Raw genomic sequence first — 22,765 nt, forward strand, 5'->3', positions numbered from 1 at the left:
ATCAGTTTATCCCTACTGTGCAAGAGATGGCATCAGGATTTAAAAAAAACCAAAATAACAAAAAACAAAAAAACTAAATCAAACAAACAAATTGGAGTGAAGTACAGAAAATTCCATGTAATTAACAGCAAACTACAACACACTGTGTTCAACATTTCACTATTTCAATAACAGGTAAAAATATCCTTGAGTACCTGGGATACCTATTCAGATAGTCAGGAATACACCGAGAGAAGTTCTTATTCCCCTGCATGCCATGTAATCTGCCATGTGAATTCAAGTGGATCAGTCTTTTGTTTACGCAATGCCAGGTACATGCTGCACACACACCCACATGGAAGTAAGCAAATTGCCTAAACTTAGAAATGTAAACAGTTCAGCTGTTTTCAGTCTCCTTTAGTCCTCACATCTAGCCTTTACAACCATCACTATATGAGAATAGTTTTAAAAGAGACATTTATGGATAAAATGTATCCAGTTTTTCCTTATAGTAAATTTGCTAAAGCAAAGATTATAGTGCTTTTACTGAGAGCATGAGTAGATGCTTTTCTTGGTGTTAGTACAAGTAAGACATACTACAACTGCCACTCACTGCTATTGACACAGGCTCAAACTGCACTTAAGTCTTTGAAAGGATTATTAGTTCTAGTGGGGACAGCCCTTAAAATGGGAGACACGTATCAAACCCAACAGCTTGAGGCCATAAAAGTATTACAACTTTTTCAGTGGAGAAACAGAACTACATTTTCAAACTGTGAGATTCTGGTAATATACTTCAGACAGAAGAAGCACACCCAGCTGAGATCTCGGCATATACCACAAACATTAAAGAAAAGGAGCACAAAATATCCTTACTGGAAAGACGACACTAGGACTGGTGAGGCACTGTCATTAGCTCTGTTTTATAGACAGAGAAATTGTAATGACTTGCCCACCCTTGGCAAAGACATCTGTAGTGCTGAAGAATACAGGCTTACCATCTTCCTACACAGTCAGATAGCTGCTAAAAAAGGGCTTCTTCAGTAATAGACTTCTAACCATATGTTGCCTATTCCCTTTGTCACTTGCATAAGTAAATAGTCCTCATGTTTGTTAATTATTTCTGGAGAGAATAACACTCCTTATCATGCAATCACAGGTGCTCACTGTGTTGGAAGAAAACACCTGGATTCTTAGTTTAGACAAAAAAATTGCCTTTTTTATTTCCATTTCAGTTACTCAGAAATTGCACTAATTTATAAGCGAGTATATATACCAGATGAGTAATTGGTTAGATTTTCATTTCAGTTGTACCTAACAATGATGATCAAACCAGGAGGAGAGAACCCAACTACTGTAAAGGCAGTGGTGATTGTAGAGTCACTGTGTCATTGACACAGAAAGCAACAGTGTCTACAGGGCTTGGGTACCAAAGTGTGTGAAGCTGCGCAGGAGCAACACAAGATCAGCAAAGAGTAGGGGAGAAGGAGAAGTGGGGCGAGGATTTTGCAGGTTTGGGGGCAGGGGAAGGACAATACGAAAAACAAAGACTTCCTGCACTGATTCTTTCCCCTTTCTTTGAACAGATGTTCCTCCTACCTGCCAGGATACCTCATTCTCCTCAGAGATATGCAAACACTGTGGGTCTTGTGATTGAAAGGGAAAGACTAAAAACTGAAATTGATGGGCTGAGGTGAAGTATAAACCATTGACTAATATGTTAGGATTCATAATATAAACTAATTTCTCCTGTCAATAAAATACTGTCTTTTACTTTCCTGATAATATATCAGATTCCCCCTGACAATTTTGTACCAATTCTGTCCACACATCTGTTTATCTATATACACATAAACAGAGATCTCACTTAGCATTTGATTTAGTTAAACAAGGAACATGTTGAAATGCCTTAATTGTGCATTCTGGTTATAGCTATCTACTTATGTACTGCCTACTGCTATCACCTTAATTTTAAATAAAATCTCAGAGCTTACTAACAGGCCAAATGAAAAAAGTTGTGGGGTTTTTTTTTGTTTGTTTTGTTTTATTTTTTTTTTTTATTAACTGGCAAGTAGAATATTAATTACTTTGTAAGCAATGAAAGCAAAAAGATGAAGAGAAGCTTTCTTGGCAAGAGTGTGGGAAGCTGGAAACAAAAGTCAGTTTTCTCAGCACTGGACCCTCTACATTATACACACATCTGCCTAGCTTTTATTGACTTATGAGTCCATCATCTCCATGTAAGTGAGTGGCTTACTTTGTATGCTAGTTGGGAGTAGGATTAAGCTTTTTTTGTGGCCATAGAAAATTTTTGAATCTAAGAACGGAAGTCTCAGCAGTAACATGAGCTAATATAGAAAAGCTGTTTCAGTATTAACCAGATATGGACAGATCAAGTAGAGTTTACAGCTGTTCATGTAATTTGTAATGATTTAAAACTGCAGTGATACCTGTAATGTACTGTTTCCATCATTTCACCTACAGTTTTGATTTTTGCATGGGTAGTGTCACAGGAGTAAGATTGCAGATATGCAGAGCTAGAAAGGCATATTTTTTCATTCAAACATCAAAAGGTTACAGAAAAAATAAGAAACTAAGAAAGAGACCATTCAAAAAAATCCCCATTCTATTAAATTCCAAGTTAAGTACAAGTCCAGTTCATTTAAAACACTGTTTATCTATGCAGTTGTCCCTTTTTTTCCTTTCATCCAAGTTCTGTGGATTATGAGGACTTAGGTTATTAATAAGATATTTTGAGTCACAAACAATTGACCAGCGATTCAGATAACAATGTTCATTATTAATGTGATAAAGGAATGTAAGTAGCTTTGAGTAACTTTAAGTAAAACAACCTACTATGTACATGAGGTCTGTGAATGGTATGAGTTAGAGAAATGCTGAATAGCTTTTTAGGGATTTCAGGCAGATCTAGAGTTTTGCACTCCAATATAGGTGTGCTCCTTTGGAGGAATTAAGCTAAAAGCTTCCATATGGTTTGCAGGTGGAAATTAACAAAGCACATCCTCAATTGAAAATATCAATAGTGCCTGCAAAAAGACTGACTTAGAGGTTTCAATGCCTATGTTTTCACACTGATATGATGAAAAAAAGACACCTGAAGTTTTGAAAGTGATCTTGTCATGCTTTTGAACCTACATTGACTCTCTGTGCTCCTGGGAGGGATGGGAGTTTATAACCAGAACCTCTAATCTTCTCAAACTTTTTTCACTCTCAGACACCTGCAGCTAAGACTGTACAATAGGAAGTCATAATGAACTTTGAAGTATGCTGACTGAATATTACGTTACTGTTCCACTGGTTATCTTGCCCACAAGAATTAGTCACAAATCAGAGCCCCCAGCATACTGATTACTATACAAGTGAAGAATAAGCAGCCTGCCCAGTGTTTCAGCCTAAGTAATGATTTCATGTCTTGTACTATAAGAAAGATGATTTAGCTTATCTTAATTCCATGGCAAACAAGTACAAAAAACCTTAAGTTTGATGTTAGTCATGTTGTTGGGTCCTTTGCACCTTCCCAGGTTCAAAGCTTTTTACCAAAAAAGACATTTGTAGTCTCTTCCTTTTCTATAGATTCTCTGTGTTCAAAATTTGTGCTTTTAGCACAATTCTTTCCCATACTGGAGACATAGATAATGTTACTCTCTTCAGTGTACCCTGTTCTTGCAAAACTTGAGGAGCCAGGAAGCTCGTTGAGAATTTATGGACAATATGTATATAGATACACAAGACAGACAGATATGAACATACAAATATGCACAGCATAATTCTATAAGCCTTGCTTCCCACTTCTGAAACATATTGCAGTAACTTTAACCCAAAAGACACAGAGGACCTTTGTAAAACCAGTCACAATATGAGTGACAGTACTGGAGCCCATTGCTCCTTGCCAGCCCATGCAGTCTTTTTAAAATCTGAATATAAATTATATATTTGTCATGCCATAGATTACATATGATGATCTGTTGATCTCACAACAATTTCTTTATTTGCTAAGACATAAAATAATAAAAAATGAAACACTAAGTTCCTCTTCAGAGGGCTGAGCTAAGCACTTCCTAAATCTATGAAGCTGAAAATTGTATATTTTTCATGAACAAGTCCTTAAGCCACCTTGTTTTCTTATCAGTCCATGCTATTACACAACATCAAGTAGCTATTTTCTTCAAAAGTCTGAAACTGCCTGATGAGTTAGTTAATAAAAGTATTGACTAATGTGTTTGCTTTGGCAGATACTATGTTGGAGAATCAACTAATGTCCTCTTTGAAAAATGGTTTCACTGTGAAGATCTTGGCATTCAACTTATACCAATAATTAAAGAGTAAGGTTTTTAATTTGTAAATTAAAAAAAAAAAAGTTAAAATTACTTTGTAGATCTCCATCAGTCTGTGACTTACATAGTTAATTGTCTGTTTATGCTGCATTTTACATAGACTTGTTAGAAGTTAGTTTTTAATCATATCTTGTATGCCCCAAACACATCCAATCAGATTTAAAAAATAAAAAAAAAAAAAAAAGGCAAATATTCAAATATTTTGCACTTTGATCTGGAACATACTTTTTTGAACCAGTAAAAACACACTGCTCCTCAGTGCAAAAAGAATGAAAAATTAATCCTGATTGATGATAGGTTAATCAGGTAAAATACTAAATTGTCTTAGGGGTTCTTTTGCTCTGGCTTTAACATAAGTACTTTTAATCAATATTATTTATGAATAATCAGAACTGTGGCAGATTTGGTAGAGAGGTCCTTTCTGGGAAATATATCAATGTCATCAATTAACTAATCAGTTTGTTAAATGTTTGCTAAAGGTGAACAAGGGAATTGTTTAGTGACATGAATTTTGTTGGACAAACTCACTGTCAATAAAATAGGTATAGTCCTGTTGCATACGTGTGATAGTAGCTGAGGATTCTGGCACATCCATTTTCAGCACAAAAACTGATGGCCAGTATTACTGCCTAGTCTTTGTTAACCTAGAGAGCATGATTTTTTTAATGTGTGTTTAAATATTCATTATTCCAGGTTTTTCAATTCAAGGCAATATCAAACCGGAAAACCAAATCCAGGTAAGGCAAATTAATTTCAGAATTAGAACAATTGCCAATTGAACAGTAATGTTTCTCCCAACATAAAATGATTACGTTTCTATTTTTCTTTCTGAATATGTAAATTAAAGTTAAAAGGAATTACTTCGCAATGTATTATCGCAATCACAAATAAAATCCATCTACATGATTACCTACAGCATCTTGGTTGGTCATGTGATGCCCTCATAATGACTTAGCAGGTAACTATACAGTGTGAAGTCTTAGTATCTCTACCCTTGCATATCTTTCAAGTCCTATACTAACAAAATCTCATTTCTGATGACACATAATGATATTTTTGCAAGTTCAATTTATACACTCTATACCTACTTGTACTCCTTTACCTATACATTGTGACCTACTCTTTGGAAACCTAGAGAAAGAGAAATGCTTGTAGTTACTGTTAGGTTTTATCCATTTAACATTTTTATTTCTGTGCTGTCTCCAATTTTTTATTTTGCCTCTGTGGATTGCAACTTCCACACTGGAGCAGATCCTCCAGTTGTAACTTTACTCAACTCTGTTAGACAGTGACATATAAGAGAGAAAGAGTGACTGTTCAAGAAAATCAAATTTATTAGTTTTGGCTTTAGGAATATGATCTCTCAAACTTGTTTTGCTGAAATCTTAAAATCCTGTTGGCCCATGGCTTTATGTGGGCATCCAGCATATTCATGATCCATTACTATTGATTAACAAAAATTATGCACTACATAGTACCCTTGTGTCTTCACTATGTACAAAAGACTGCACTGTGAAACTCTGTGCACCTGCAGGGGTAGTTTCTATGTCCCTTTCTATTCAAAAGTTTTAGTTAGGTGAAACCTGGTCAGTTCTGCTGCAAGAACTACCTGGAAAGTCTTCCATGACACTGCCAGGTTCTTAACTAACAAATCAAAAATCACCATAAGAACAGCAGAAGTTGCCTATGGGATCTCCAGGAGAGCCTGAGATTCCCACCTGGAGAGTTCCTACATCAGTTAGCCAAATGCTAACCAGTTCTTTCAATCCCATTGCTCAACTAGGTTTTTTCTTTCAAATCTGTCTGCTTTCTCACCTATGAAGACAGATCATTAAGAGACATTTGGCACCAACCAAGAAATTTGTGGTTTAGGTGCACTGAATGTGCTGTAATACCCAGCTATGCTACTCTTACAACTACATGACTCCACCAGTCACACCCATAATTTAAATTCCATAGCTCTTCTTACAAGGTAAAGATAAATTTCAGTTTGCTTCTCTAAGAAGTTTTTGAAACCAGATGTCGTTAATCTCCACAATAATTCCCAAATGTCTTAAGTAAGACGATTCTTATGAATTACTCTAATAGTGCCAAAAGTTCTAGTGAAACATTATTTCCACATCAATCCAGTTTCTCAGCTTGATAGTCACTGCCTGCAATCTCAATCAATAATGGAACAAAGCTCTTACTCGAATCCTAAAATTGAGAAAAGCTGTTTTTTCATGAACATCACGGTTCCGAAAAATAGTTAACTAAAGCATTGCCAAAATGAAAAGTTCACAGAAGAATGCTCTGTATGGGACAGCAACCTTAAAGTCTTGCAATTCGTAAATGGTAAACCAGTCAGAAACCCTGTCTGAAAAACTCTGCAGCTGAACCAGCTTTTGCCAGTGGTTCTTTGAGTAGTGACTATACTTCTCAGAAAAAGGCTCTACATTTCTTATAAATAAAATATTGTTGTCTCCAAGTTCCTACTTTTATTTTTATGCACCACCAAAATACATTTATTTTAATTTGAGCATGTTGCCTGTATTCAGGTTTTGGTGGTTGGTTTGGGGTTTTTTTGCATGGGGGGTGGGGGTCTAGGTAGGGCAAGGTACTGTATATCACTGTGTGTTCATACAGTGTTTAGCAGAGGAAATAAAATTTCAGATTAATCCTCTAGATGCTGCTGTAATAAAAAAGATATCACACATGCTATCCTTTTTCAATACAGCGATTCCAATAATCATCCCTCACTAGGCTAAGTTTAAGTCAGTAAAAAATTAATTATATCAGTGCATAAACACAGTAACATTAAAGGTTTATATTGTTACTATTTTTGCAAAAGATTAGAGCTGACAAAAACCCTGACAATCAGTCAGAAGCTATGATACATCTTGACACTTTTTTTTTTAAACACAGAATTCTGAAAAACTGTTATTGATAAATCCAGTACAGAGGCTCTTTCCTTGTAATTTATTCAAAAACTATAAAAAGGCAAAAAAACATGAGAGACTTCCATGAAACTGGAAAGAAATCTTTTCAAGACAAAAACAAAGAAAAGCCAGGTAAACATAGTTATTTTATTCTTAGCTCAGTACATCATTCACTGAGGAAAATGGATTCTCCCTTGGATTAGCTACAATGTCAAGACTATTTTAAATTCTCTTATCTTAATTCTTGCTGTAAGCAAAAGGCAAGTCACCTTTAGTAAAGTTACCTGGCAGGCTTTCAATCTGCTCTCTATTTCCAATTTTCCATAAGCTGAACATATCAGTGTTATCTTATACATGAGGAAAGTACCCCACATTTTTAGTTACAGAAGCTGTAGCTTGTAGCTCCTGTGCAAGTGAGACTTGTGTTTAAAACAAACAAACAAACCAAACGAAAACAAACAAACAAGTTTGACTGAGATATAAGTAAGCTGGTAACACGTTCACTCTGGAGACATATACTCAACTGACAGGGAAATAATTGGATTTATTCCCTCAGCGGCTCTCTGCCCCTGCCCTCCCCCAAGAAGCTGAGTTCAGCAACCAGCATGACACTTGTAGCATATAACAAGCTACTGCCAGTTTCTCATGATGTTTCACTCAAGAGAAATTTTAACATTATTTGAGCTAGCCTATGCAGAGGACAGAGATTCAGCCTTTCTTTCACTTTCTCTTCGGAAAATCCAGAATCCCCTCAGTTTAAAAGCACCAGCTGAAGTGCTCTCAGGTTCCTCTCTACATAAACCTGAACTAGTGCCTCACCTTCTTAGAGAGAAATGGAATAAAGTTGAGGAAAAACATCTTGAAAGAAATCCTTGATTGCAGCTCACTCATAGAAGAAAGCTATAAATGAAATCAATCAAGCTCCAATTGCTTTTAAAAAAACACCATATAAAACCCCCCAAACCTAAGACCAGACTTTTTCTTGATTTATTTGTGATTTCTCACTTAACCAATAACACAGAAAGTCTTTCTGAAAGCAGAGTAATCAGCATATATGAAAAGACAGCAGAAGAAGGACTCGAGTACCATCAGGTAAAATACAAATGGAAACTTAAGGCATCTTCCCTGGAACTGTTTTATGCTCTATTCGTAGCCTCTTTTGTTTCCATGTGTAGAAATAAAATTTGAGAGCACTCTCCCCACCTTCTGTCAATAGGAGTGAATATATTTAGGGTATAGTTTATACATGGAACACTCAAGGTGGGTTGGTTTGATTTACTTTACATATTTTTTGACATAAATCACAGTTCTCAAAACAACTCTTGCTACTTTCAGTTAAATAAGACTGAAAGCAGGATTCTCTTAATGTTCCTATTTCATCACAATTTTCTATTCAAGAGGACAAGAGAGTTCAGCCAGAGAAACCTCAGTTCTAATAAACACTGATGGCTGAACATTCTTTGCAAGACTAACCAGAAGCTCAAAAGCTTATCCTGCCATGCTCACTGAAATAATCCTGGCTTATTTAAAGTGAAATTTGATGCAAGAAAAAACTTTTCCCAAGTTAGGTTTGTTTAAAAATGAGCTTTATGAACATTAGTGGTACGGGTAAAGCATCAGGTTTATGTTTATCCAAATTAATCTACTTCTAATTATCAATAAAATTTTATTTCACATAAAAGCTTTATTGTCAGTGAACATACATACATATAATACAAAAAGTGCTGTAGTGACTTCACTAGCAACACTTTGCTTGATTCTTAGTGTACCCAAGTGTACTTAGAATCTGGCCTTAGAACCTAGTCAGTGTGGTTAGAATACATCATAGTTTTATGCTTATGATTCAGAGCAGACAAGCCCTAAGGAACTGAATGAATATGAAAAATTGGGTGCTTTCTGCAGTCATTGGAGCAGAGATGCTATACAACCTAGGGGTCTGTAAATGTTTTGTGGTTTCAGCACTGCTATTAAGCCACTTATGTGGGTGAGCTCAGCGCTATAAAAATCAGTTTCTGTACTATCCTCCTCTGTAGCTAATCCAGTGCAACCTCTGTAGACAGTATTTGCTGTTCAGTCTTGTTTCACTGATATATAAAAAACAAGCAAATATTTATTCCTCAACTTTTGCTTATTTTCAGTTAACTGGCTGGTGGGAAATTCAATTAAATTAATTCAATTTAATTAATTCAATTAAAACTACCTCAGAAAACTAAAAATATGGAAAAAGATATTCTGTATTTATGCTAGAGCAAATACAGGGACATGCTTTTGAACTTAAAATAACTATAAATATTTGTGCTTTTCTGTTTTAAGTACATTGAAATAATTCCAAAGATACTATCACCGTGGGATTTTTTTTTTTTTTGTTAAATAAGAACGATAATTTTGGAAATAAGTTTTATTTGCTATATATCTGTTTAGAAAATTAACTATTTGATTTGCTTTTCTTTCATCTTTTAAGGACTTCCTTAGGACTCCTTTTCTATATGATACTTCTTCTTTGAGTAATTGTATTAAAAGAAATAGCATATGAGCTATTACATATTAAGGACTATTACTCTAGGGAATTTATTTTGCAAACAGCCACCAGGAGATCTCCAGGACAGAACAGTATTCAAACCAATAGCAAGTCAATCATTTTAAACTGTCTAGACCCATCATAATTGTACAATTCTCCAAATCACCCTCTCTGTAACTTTTATCAACAATTTGAATCTTCTGTTTTTCCATATATTTCATCCTCATTGCTCTCTTCTGGCAAAGATGCCCATATAAATACACTATTTATCTTGTCATACCTATATCCTTTAAGTAACTTCCAAGTCATGTTTGTATTGCTTCTGAAGCCCACCTAAACTTCAAAGGATATGTAGGTGGAAGAAGCAAATAGAATCATCTAATATAACCCTTCAATCCTTATAAACATGCATCCTCTCACTGGCTTCATCCATTTTCTCTCCCCTCATATTTATCAACTTTCCACTCCACACCAGTCCCTAACGAGTCTAGGGCTTATACCGAAGATTAAGTGCTCTGACAGACCAACCTAAGTCAACAATATCTAATATACAGATAAAGTAGGATTACAATGTCTGGAGTATGGCTGCTATAATTTTCCATATCAAAGCTTCCACAAAATTTTTTAATCTCAAACTACAACATATCACCCAAATCCCAGGAATGCAGGCTGCACATTCTCTGGAGCCAGGAATGCTCCAAGATGTTTGTTAGGCTCCCAGAGTCCAGAACTGCTAAAGACAACAGTCACCAAACAAAAACCCAAGAAAGTCTCCCATAAGAAGTCTACTTCTCCCACAGTATTCTCAGTTGAGCCTCCTCAAAGAGAAGCAGAACGGAAACTGTTGCCTCTGGGAGATCTCCTAATGCTTCACCAAGCCACTATGCACTTTTAGTGCATAATGTATGTAACAAACCTATCAGGGAAATAGGAAAAAAGGCCTTATAAAGTGGTTTTCCTTTCTATTTGGACTTTTGTGTAAAAAAAAAAAAAAAAAAAAAAAGAACTCCAAAGCTCAGCAGGTGTGTTTATTAAGGTAACTTCTTTCTTTCTTACCCTCTTAAATGCTCCCCAGACAGCAACATCTGAAACAGAAAACTCACTAATGGAGTCAGTCCAACATTTTCACTAGCATTTCTAAGGCTATTTAGTAGTAATAGCTCACTCATATACAAATCCTCATCTCACAAATGTAGTGAGGTGTCAACACTTGTTATAATGAAATATCCTATTCCTCCTCTATGGAAACTGAAGTTACACACATAGAGGATTAATGAAATGTTCACAGTTATAAAAGGCAGATTCAGAAACAAAATTAAGACTCCTGATTTTAGGATTGGAAAAGTAGTCAGTATTTTTCAATATAATTTATCATTCTTAATTACAGTAACCTAGCTGGATCATGAAGAACCTTTAAACAGAATTATGGCCTAAATATTGCATTTTTCTTGTTCTAATTTATTTCCTTCCTTCTGGCTGATGATATCTCCTTTTGAAAAGGCTATATTTCTTTGTTACAAAAACATTTTTCAAGGCTTTCCTCATCAAACTTCTTTGTTTCAATTAGGAAAAAAAGAATTGTTGTTCAGTTTCCAGTTCAGTTTCCATAGATTTAATGACACAAAGAAAAATGTGTCTAGAAATAATTATGGAGACAAGTCATAAATTAGCAGTCACACCAATTCTCAGGGCATGCTAGAAAAACATACAGTGACACAGGGAAATGTATGATTACACCAAGTGAGTGCTGTATTTTCAGCTAAATGTTTCTACATCTATGCTCAACAACAGTGAAATGAACAAACAACCCCCAAACTAATCAGTTGCTGTCAGTGCTTTCACTTCGGCTTTTTATATGGAATGAGTTAACTACTTGTTTTTCAGACCTCAATGGCTGAAAATACATCCCTCATTTCACAGGTTTTATTTGCAGAGGTATTAAAGTCCTAATAGTCTCATTGACTTTTCTGTTAACATGGAGAATAAAGCAGATTTTTCCTTAGAAATTAGGTAGGCACATATGGGAAAAACACCCCAGGCTTTGTATTATTGCTGACATTGGCAATTAAATATGAAATGCTGCAAAACCCTCACATTAGAATTATTCATTATAATATAGTGTTTAAGAGATGCAAGTGATAATTAGAAAGTGTACAGAAATAAATGAATACATCATTTAAAAATAACTCATGAGCTCTTTATCCCTAGTCTGTACCACTGGGGGGGAAAGAAAAAAAAAAAAAAGAAAAAAAGAGGGTTCTACAGCTCCACTTTGGGTAAGGATGTCTTCTATTTTTACAGAGGAAGACACCATTTGTAATGGACTGTTTCACATTCTTGCATAGAGATGGGGCCACAGTATGCAAGGGCAGATTGTTTCTGAGGCAGCACAGTGCCTTAGGATGGAGGGGGTTTCATAATTAAGAGGAATATAAAAAAATTTAAAGATTTGAAGATTGTTCCATCTAGAATTTGCTGTCTAGAAGTAAAGGATGGCACATCACTAAAAAAATATAGTTTTTCATAAAGCCAACATAATTGCTTTGACAGTTGACCTAATATATTTCATGTGCTTTATTGCTCTTTTCCTTTGCACAAGTCCTGAAGAAACAAGGTTTGCAAGAGAGCTGTGGAAGAGCTTCAGAGTAATAGGGCTCAAGAAACACTCAGAGAATGTGACTCTCTGATTTTTTTTTTTACAAGAAAGCTTAGGCATATCACAGAGGTAAGGGAGGAGGATCTTCCATGTAATCTGTGAGTTTGAGGCAAGCAAATACAGCCCCATATACGTGGTAGGTCAGTGTCAGTCCTTTTTTACCTGTCCTCTCTATTGCTATCAGAAGTACAGTACTCCAACGAGCTCAAACTCTTCCTTAGATGGTCTCTGTGGAGGCTGTAAATACCTGTACACTTCACTGGCTGTTTCTTGCAAGCAGTTCTCTCCTTTTTGCCTGGGTCAATATTCTCAGTCTCACTACAGTCTCTATTGTTTAGCTGAAATCAACTTCCTCTAAAATCCTTATTTAAATATTTACAAACTCATTCAGTAAACATGTATTTTTCAGCTTAGCATGATATCATCACATTCTAATTTAAAACTCGAAAAGACCTATAAACCCCCATAAAGCACACATCACTGTGATATAAATTTTTAATAGTAATTACCTACAAAAATGGACTTCAGTATTGAACTATTTAAATGGTTGTCCTGAACACTTAAGAAAAGATTAGATTTGGTGTTCCACTTAGTGTTATATTACTTGGAAAAACATACACAAGACTTTTAGCTGATTAGCTTAGAAGTGCCATCTTCTTGCATTTTGCTGGCATATTTTTACTTTTACCATCATTAAATATGCTGTCTCCTTGTCTCACAGTATTGCTAGAACAGAACCACAGAAACACACAAACTTACACTTTCTGAGATACTCCTAGAAGCTAATGTACAGGCTAAGCAGAAATATATGCAATGATATCTAAATATAAGCTATTAGCCTGATAGGAAACACTCAGTTCCTTTGGAAGCACCAGGCTTCAACTCTGATATGTGTGGGACTGCAAAAGATTGGATCCTCTTCATTGTAGCTGGTTAGCTCAAATTCACAAGCACTAGGACACCTGCAGCTTTTAGTGCCATGAAAGGGAACAGTATCAGGGTTAAATAAGGACTCAGTCAAGTAGTCAAGATAATGTCACATGTATGTCACATACCTCCTCACCACAGTGCTCTCTTATTTGTTCTGCAGTAACAAGTAATCAAATCATTGTGCTGAATCACACTAAAAGTTAATTTTATGCAGATGCAGCTTCCAGAGACCATTGTGCTGTCACTGGGAAAGCATCATTAATATCAAAAGTAGCATTAAACTAAAACCCCATCACAGGCCAGGGTCTGCTAACAAGACAAATTTCAAAACAGCTCTTGAGGTGAGGAACTTAAAGTCTAAATAAAGAAAATCCACCTTTACTAGAAAGTAAATGAAACTGTTGCCTGTATATCACAAGCTAGAAAGGACTGCACCATGGTAAGTGCAGGAGGTATTACACTTTACATTGACCCCAACTATGCATAGGCCCATTGTCCCATGTGTGTTGTCCCTGTTGATCAGGGCAGCTCGAGTCAGAGATCACTAGAAGGAGGAAAACAACAAAATTCTATTTGTGGAGAATAATTGACAGAAGTTAGGCTACAAACTTAGGGGTTTATAGCTACTTCTCATTGTTAGATTTGTGCTGCTTCATGGTCAGAACACAAACAAGTATTTTAGCTTTTTTGTATCTCAGATTCCTTTCAACTCATGGGGAGCATTCATGGTTCTGCTTGCCTAAAACACCATGGAGTCATTCCTCCAGACTTGGCTTTTTGCTATCCATTCTCCAGCACATGAAATCTGAACTTACTTGTTAGCTTGATGCTGGAATTCTTGACCTGTGAGGAATACATATCCCCCTGAGTTGAGCAGGATACTTGTGACTTCTCAGTATTTGTTAGCATCTCAGCGTTTTTCAAATGAAAAAGAACCCACCAAACACCCCCATGCACACACGTATCTCAACTAGGATATGCATTTTAGTAGAAAGCCCTGTCAGAAAGTTACCAACGAGTAACTTTCTTGTACTCCAAAACTACAAGAAACTTTTCTAAATTCAAGAGTGATGAGTTTTGTTTTGATAACAAAACCAACCAAACCATAAAACCCAACTGATAAAGATTTCTACTATTAATGGAACAAAATATTTTAAATGTTTTCAATACTAATTGCACTGAGTACCTTCTGATGAAATTTCTGATAAATATTCTTTTCCTCCTCGTCTGTGTCTGAATATATATCATAACATTTTAGAGCTTTATTTTGTGTCTCTCCCTAAAAAAACCTCAGTTTTCCAGTGTAGGTTCCATTGAACATATGCACAATTTAAGAACAAGGTGTGTAAGTGTTCTTAATTACCTCCAAAGCGTGTTTGATGCACCTGTGAAAATTAAGCAAAAAAACCCCAAGACAACCAGACCTATTGCAGTGTGGAAAATAAATCACCAACTGCACTTTAGTGTTATCAAACAACATAGATTTTTTTAATGTTTAAAATTCCAGAAATTTTAAATAAAAAATTTCTTCTTTAGCTGCAGATTTCTTCAGATGGCTTTCAATATTTCCTGAAAGAGTAACTGCCAAGAGAAATTATTTCAAGAAACTTACTGACTTCTCCTAATTATTTTAATACCACAGAATGGGTGAGGCTGGATGGGACTACAGTGGGTCATCTGGTCCAACCTCCCAAAATAACGAAGAAGAAATTTCAATGGCAAAAACTGTTTCTATAACATCTGCATTCCACACAGATTATCTGAAGATGAGTGTACTCAGTACCTACTATGATGTCATAAACAGCAATAGCATCCTCAGTACACTGCTATCCTTTGGATGCACTGACCTTCCCACATTGTTCAAAAACTTCATACAAAATAGTCCTTAATGAAAAGCTGACATGATACATTCAAAACATGCAAACACTACATTTGGGAGAAAACCATCTACTGAGTTCTTCTGGCATCTAGTTGGCATTACTACTTGAGTACCCTTGTGACATCTCGAACCAAACTATTTAGGATCACCAAGGCAATTGCATTGCCTCTGCACTTCACTGTGAGCTGGTAAATAACTAAAGCTCATTTTGTATACCAGCAACATGCAGCACAAATCTTGAATTTTGCCAGCTACACTGAAATAACATTTAGTCCTCCAGCTATTTTAAATCAAATCATTTACGAAGGAGAATTACTGGAAATCAAATCCAGCCACAAGTCCAGGAACATCACAAAATAACATTTTATTACATTTTAGGTTGTGATAGCCTGTTTGCTTCACTGTGGTCAATATATTTAAAACCACATAGGGGAGAAACCAGTGAGAGATCTAGAGCAAGTTGGTGCTACAGGTCTAACTCCACTTATATGAGGATATGATATGAGCAAAGGCTCAGAAATGATACACCATATTTTACTGATGCAAATGCTGGTCTGAAAGAAAATGGCAAATATGCAGCCAAAATTAGTCTATTGCATACTCTTTGAATACACAGTTCTTTCAATATCTTTGAAGAAACCACTCTATAAAGATAGACAGGTAACACAGGCATCTTAGAATCTCAAGAAGTCCTGATAATGACCTGGTTACTGTTACAGCCGACTTTTCACTAGACAGTACCTGTAAATTAAGCCCTTCAAGTAAAGTGTTTGCAAAGATCCAGGGAAGCAGGTATCACTGATATCTCTCTGCCTTGCTTACAGATGAACTCCTGAAAGAAACCCCTTTCCCACTAAATTCCACTTCTGTTATGGAGCCATTTTCTTTCCCCGGCTGGTTAAATGATCATCGTGGTGAAATAAAACAGAAGAAATCCTTGAGTATGTTTGGAGATAATTTTGAAACAGAGGTAGGTGGGTCTAATTTCTCTATAAAGAGAGGAATATTTTTGAAGGTACAAGTAATAGGTACCTGCTGTTCAGACCAAGTGAATCCAGGCCTGAGAACAATATACAGTCAGCAGAGAAAGTTATGCACCCTGACAGAACTTGGTCTTAGTCTGTCCTGCCCTTCAGAAATACCTTTGTCCATTCATTTGATTAGCTTAGGGCAGGGGCTTCCTAGCTCATTACTTCCATTCACAGAATCAACCTGAACCTTTTTTCCATTCATTTCCTTTGGGATTAAAATAGCTCCTTTAGTCCATTCCTCTGACCCCTCTCTCCCTCTTCCCCCCCTTCCCTCCCCCCACTCAGATTTCCCAAACCAGAGGCACCAGCATGATGCAAATATTACTCAGGTGTGTTTAGCTTTCCTATGTATTTGAAGAGCATTCATGGTGCCAAGTCTAATACAGGTGTGTAAACACACTTTTTTTTCCTCTGCCTCAATCGACATTAATGTGGGAACAAGAAAAACTGGACAGCGCTGGAGAGCCTGGGCTGCACTAAAACACTGCACTTCTCAGTTAGTCAAACACAGTCTAGTTTGGGTATAAATGAATCTGTCACCATTTGATATCTGTGCTGTATGCATGTTGTTTACAAAACAAATTCTTGCCCTGAATTACTTGCAGTCACAGTCTGAAGAATCCAATACATATGACAGCAAAGTGACACTGTGGGACTGTCACGAAGAGCACAGAAAGGGCAAATAATGATAAACACAAAGTCTGGTCTTCATCTTTTCTTATTTAACAGAAGAAACTTTTCTACTTCAACAGGCTCTTGACAGGGCCCAGAGTTCATGAGGAGGAAGTGCTTGTTCCAAGAACAGAAGCAGGAACCGTATAGATGCAAAAATGAGAGTAGGAGGAGGCAGAAGGAATAGATAAGCGAGGATGCAGAGGAGCATAAGGAGTGGCAGGTGTGATCAGTTCCCTTTTTATCAGTAGGAATCAATATGAGAATACCAAACGTAGTGTGAATTTTAATGTCTGTAAAAATAACGTCATCTTCTATGAATATTCTCCTGTAAAAATAGAATGTTTAAATGCTGTTGGAAGATGAATATGGACACTTTGGTCACTGGGATGAATCCATTGTTTTTCTTCCCTTTTTTTAAAGGTTATAGCTTATGGACCAGGAACAACTGAGAAAAGTAAGAAGAATTCGGATATCTGGATATGGCAGCTGGTATGTGGCAATTCACACTCATTAACTGATGAGTTCCTGTTTCAGTTCAGACTGAACAGTAGTAAAACCTTCTAGCAACAGAAAATGGAACATTTACCTTCCTTCTCGTAGAAAAGATCACCCATGGGCACCACCCTTCAGCTTTTAACTGTAAGGAAAAATAACTGTAAAGCACTGCCACCATGAAAACAGCCTCTTTTTCCTCATCTTTTATGTTGAGGAATGAGACAATGGCATCTATGCTTGCTGAGGATTTTAATACACCCTACCTAGGATACATCTTGTGAATATATCAGAATGCCTCTAGGTGATAAAACAATATCAGCCTTTGTCCTCATACTGAAGTCAAACTGGAGTCAAGTAGAATAAGCTAATAAAAAAGTCTGAGAACTTGTTTATACTAAATCACATTGGTAGGTGATCCAGATGTCCTTCATTCAAGTGGCTGCCAGAAAACTTATGCAACCCAGTGAAAAACAAAGGAAAGTTTTTGCTTAGGCAAGTCAGGTTAGCTTGAGAGGCAGGTCTTTCTATCAGTTCCTGTTCTGTTGAAATTCACAGGGACTATCAAATACTAATTAAAGACATAATAATCTTGAAAGACATTTGTTTACTCTGCAACTTACAGAAGCCTATGCCGTCAAGACCTTGTGGCTGGCAAGAAACTGGCTTCTCTGTTTGATGAGATAATAACTAGTTCATTCAAGTCTGGATGGACTCCTATTAGCAATTTCAGTCAGATCTCTACTTTTTAAGACTTAGAAAGATATCAGGAATCAAAAAAGTAAAGGAGGAGCTACAGGTACTCCAGAAGATGCTCTCTGTGATTTCTGGGGCTGTACCAACTTTCAGGCTGCTAGGTTAGATATATGAGTTTACCCCAACAGTCAGGCAACAGGTTGCTGCTTTACAATGGGGAACAGTGAACCATGAAGCATGTTTTTATTGATGCTAATAGTGTTGGACAGGGAAGATCAACTAAATATTTACATAGGCCTCATGGAACAGCACAGGTTTGAGATGTTCTTTCAGTGGGAAAGATTTCCATAGTTGCAGTATTTTCTTTCTGCTAGTGACAGGACATGAAAAATTTAAAGCTGATTACCTGTTCTTTCGCCTCAGGAGGGCACATCAACTGTTACCATGGATGGTAAGACCCTGACTCTATCTGCTGGTGACAGCCTGCTTGTTCGTGCCCAGTCTACGTGAGTAGAGATGAACAGTTGTTCAATGCATGATTTCCCAGCTTCTAGCAACATAAACTCTATGTATTCAACCCTCACCAGGCTGGGCATCACTGGTGCAGAAACATAGCATTTGTGATTGTAGGATTTGGAATAGCCTCCGTTATTCCTCGGGGCAAAAGTGTTTTCAGGAGGAAAAGCCAGATATTCGTTTAAGTTCACCTCTTACAATTAAAGCTGGGGAAAATAAAAAAAGCTAACCACTACCAAGAAAATCAGCATGCAAAAGACCATGCCTAAATATAGATGGCATAAATAGACAAATTGGCACTCACGGCAGATCCTTTCATCATAAGACCAGGCTTAATCAACATCAATGCAGGAAGATTTGGGGTTCAGGCTAAGAACAGCTCTCTTCCTACAGTAGGATGCATACAGCTGTTTTTTAATCATGATACAGATAAAGGAAAAAGACAGTGAAAATAGCTTCTAGAAAGAACAGAAAGAAAGATGTGGAAAGTGCTCAAAGCTGATAAAGTGCCCAGCATGAAGGATGATTTATACTCACTGCAGCAGGTCATATACAGACCATAAAAACGGCCTTCTTTCCTACAGGAAAAAAAATCTAATAAATAGTAGTGCTGACTTCTGCACCTTTTGTAAAGCCCTGAAAACATTTACTGAAAGTTCTCTGTACCTGTGATTCCAACTTGCAACCATCTCTACCCCTCACCATTACTTACATTGCTTCTGTAAAATCACTTTAATTAATTCCCAGTCCTGCAGTCCAGTCAGTGAACATATATTTTCAAAGTCATGGCACAATGTACACACACATTTTCCAATGCATTAAGACATTTATCAGAACTGTACACCAGACACCTTTTACTGCATGCACACTCTCTGTAACTGCATGTCCCCCTCTGTAACTGGCACAGATACAGCTAATACAAGTGATGACCACAAGAAAAAAAATCCTATTAAATTTGTAGGCACTAATCTCATTACAATAATAATGGTACTGAGGTGATTCTCTTCCAGTCATGTTACTGAGATCAGAGTAGATATATTCCTCCTTGGTTCATCCATAAGTAGATAAGTATTCTTCCTAACCACATCATAATGTTCAGCTTATATTAGTGGGAAGAGTAATTCCCTGAAATATCACAAGATATACCAATATGGAAAGAGAACAAATGCAATCAGAACAGAATCTCTTTGTTTCCCCCTCCTTTTCAGTAGCATCAGCATTTTAGTTGTTGGTTTGAGTGTGTAGTTGCCCTCCATACACATGGGATCATCTCTCTTTTCATTCTTGCAGGTATAGCTGGAAAAGAACAGAAGAATGTATCGCGCTCTGCATCACTCAGGATCCAAAACGCAAGCAGCCTTATACCTAGCTCCTGTGTCAGTTGACTTTGATGACAACCAAGTTCTAACCTACTTGTCTTAATGATATTTAAGGCAGAATGCCTGGAAATTTGAAGTCTAACACAGTGATTAAACCGAATTAAGTGAAGTCAAGTGCCGTGCCCAGTTAAAACCTTTTCCCTCGAAGTAGAGTTGTAGCAAAATTTACAATCACTGATTTTTTAAGGACTATTGTTCCGTTGGGTTGAAAGGAAATTAAAACAGGTCCAACTAGCAGGATTACTTATCTAATAACATATATGACACTATCTAGAAGAAGTCAGAGGCTTTTCAAATGCAAGTCTGCCACAAGATGTAGAAAAGGAGGTGGGACAGATACTGTTCTACCTACTTAGGTAAAAGTCTTCATTTTGTCATTTGTAATAAATCAGCTACAAAATTTGTTACCCAACCTACAGTAGGGAGCTTTAATTGACAGTAGTTCACAGATCTTCTGAGATCTTTGGCTAAAAGTTTGGTTCATTTTTTTAAAGGTCCTGTCTGCTGCACTGCTTGAGGATCTCAGTGCTTTGTGAAAGAGAGGGAGGTGCATTAGTGAAGGGAGAAGCACCATCTGCAACATCAGACATTACTTGGACCATCACTGCACTTGCTTCAGGTGCAACTTCTTAGCAGTTTACCAAATCCAGCAATGCAGTGTCAAGCACAGTGATTAATCAGCAGCATATCACACATACCATGCTGGATGCTGTGGGTACACTACACTATTGAGAACATAGCACTGCAGCAGGACAAACACTGGAGCAGCTGGGTCATGGGTGTGTTCCTGTGCAGCAGAAATCTCAAGCCAAAGGAGCCTTAAGAAGTGTGTTGGGGGAATAAGAGAGCAGAAAATTTGTTGTAATCAATTTCTATTAACTGCTGCTGCTTTTTGAACACTGAGGTTTCTTGCAGAAACAATAAATATCAAATTATCTTTTCCTGCTTTTATTCCAGGAACTCTCCAGAGGGGTTTTTGTTTGCTTTGGGGTTTGGATTTTTTTACTTGTCCTTTACATTATTAAGATCAGAAAACAGGTTGCTTATCAATTACACATTTGAGAAAGAAAAAAAAGTTATCATTTCTTAGTTTTTTTTTTTTAAATTCCAATTAAGTTCAGAAAAATTATTTTTTATTACCAACAAAGCTCATTAAACCGAGATGTCATACATGTCTTATTCAAGTGTTCATTTTTCTGATGAGAAAGACTCTGATGGCTTGGCTTATATTTAACATCAGTAGCTTTTCTAGCAAGGCACACAGCAAAACTTTGCTACATCCTTCTAGTAACAGGGGACCTAATCTGAGAAATTCAATCTCATCTTACGGCTATTACAGGTGTGAGCTATCACACACAAAAAGGAGCTATCAAATTCCCTTTAAACAAGGGAATAATTTTTCTGATTGCCATTAGTATTGGTGTGTCTAAGTGTAGGCAGAATTGACTACCCCTCAAGTGATCATCTGTGATTGAGGGACCTAGGATAACAGTGTTATACTTTTAGTCCACCAGTTAGAGGGTAAACAGAGAATTATTTCCATATTTCACACTGAATAAGTGAATAAAACAGCCACATGTAGAACAACATCTGGAATAAGCAATAGCTCTTCATCCACCCAGAAGCACTGAGCATCATGGAACTTTCAGAATAAAAATGAAAGTGCCTCTAGATTAGATACCTCCCATGATATAAAATTAAGGCTCCATTCAAAGTGTATTTGTGATGAAGTCCTTTTATAACAACTTGTGCTTGAACACCTGAATTCTATCCAAGTCCCATATTAGGTGCCCCAAGTCATAACAAGAACCAGACCAGGAGCATTAAGACAGACCTCCATCACCCACAGTTTTGTCACAACCTGCAATCAGAGTAGGTCAGGAAATCAGAGTAGGTCATGAACTAACTTCCATTGAGGGACTGCTATTTTCTAAAAACTAGATAAGAGGTGTTAAGCCCCTTAAGTATGCCAAAGAATCAGGATCAAACCATCATGAAGTAGCAGGAGAAGAGAATTTTCGAGCAAATCTTGATAATTACATCAGCTGTTTTTTTGTCCCCAGTTCAATAGTTATTTGTGGCCAGAGTGCAAATGAGAGCATAGATAAAACTTGTCATTTACTCCTTTAAAGGTGCTTAAACACTGTGACTCAGAAACCTGCAACCTCCCTTTTCCAAATCTTCAAATAGGTCCAGAGGGTTCTTCGTCAGTCACTGCATCTTTTTCAAGTGCTTTACTCTTCCTCCTGTTGTAAACTGCACTAACAATGGTAGATTTCTAATTAGATGTACCCCTGCTCCTCTGCTCGCAAGGAAGTTGGCCACGTGCAAGTTTTGTTCCTGGAATCCTTTTAGCTATTAGGTGCTCTTTCTTGTCTATGTGCAGTCACCTCAGGAGATAACTTCAGCACAAAAGTTGCCAGGATCAAGGTCTGGAGACTCCACTGCTAATCTTGTCTCAAAGAAGAATTTCACACTATGGTCAGTGGCAAAGGCTTAGTTAGGCATGCTGTTCACAGAGCACCCCCGTGCACTGCTACTGACACTGTGCTTGTTCACGCGTGTCCATGAAACCACGGGCACAAAACCATGCCCTACAGAATCATTTAAGGTTGAAAAGACCTCCAGGACCATAAAGTCCACCCTTTGACCAATCTTGTCAACTAGACCGTGGCACTTAGTGTCACGTCCAGTCATTTCTTGAACACCTCCAGGAAGAGTGACTCCACCACCTCCCTGGG

At 37.0% G+C, this 22,765-nt stretch overlaps 1 protein-coding gene across 2 annotated transcripts in view; it reads left to right on the top strand.

Moving 5' to 3' along the window:
- HAAO (3-hydroxyanthranilate 3,4-dioxygenase) overlaps positions 1–21,194 on the top strand; it is a 41,609-nt gene extending 20,415 nt beyond the window's left edge. For both annotated transcript variants that reach the window (XM_027904394.1, XM_027904393.1), the window contains 7 exons: positions 1,566–1,672; positions 4,233–4,322; positions 5,028–5,071; positions 16,060–16,205; positions 17,362–17,430; positions 18,553–18,635; positions 19,936–21,194. In XM_027904394.1, the coding sequence (XP_027760195.1) occupies positions 1,566–1,672; positions 4,233–4,322; positions 5,028–5,071; positions 16,060–16,205; positions 17,362–17,430; positions 18,553–18,635; positions 19,936–20,014 (618 nt within the window). In that variant the 3' untranslated portion in view covers positions 20,015–21,194. The remainder of the gene's footprint in view (positions 1–1,565; positions 1,673–4,232; positions 4,323–5,027; positions 5,072–16,059; positions 16,206–17,361; positions 17,431–18,552; positions 18,636–19,935) is intronic.
- Positions 21,195–22,765: the final 1,571 nt, after the last annotated feature.

This window comes from Empidonax traillii, unplaced genomic scaffold (genome assembly GCF_003031625.1).
Source record: "Empidonax traillii isolate 1590-97213 ecotype Southwest subspecies unplaced genomic scaffold, ASM303162v1 scaffold1052:size197283, whole genome shotgun sequence".
In the NCBI taxonomy this organism is placed as follows: Eukaryota; Metazoa; Chordata; class Aves; order Passeriformes; family Tyrannidae; genus Empidonax; species Empidonax traillii.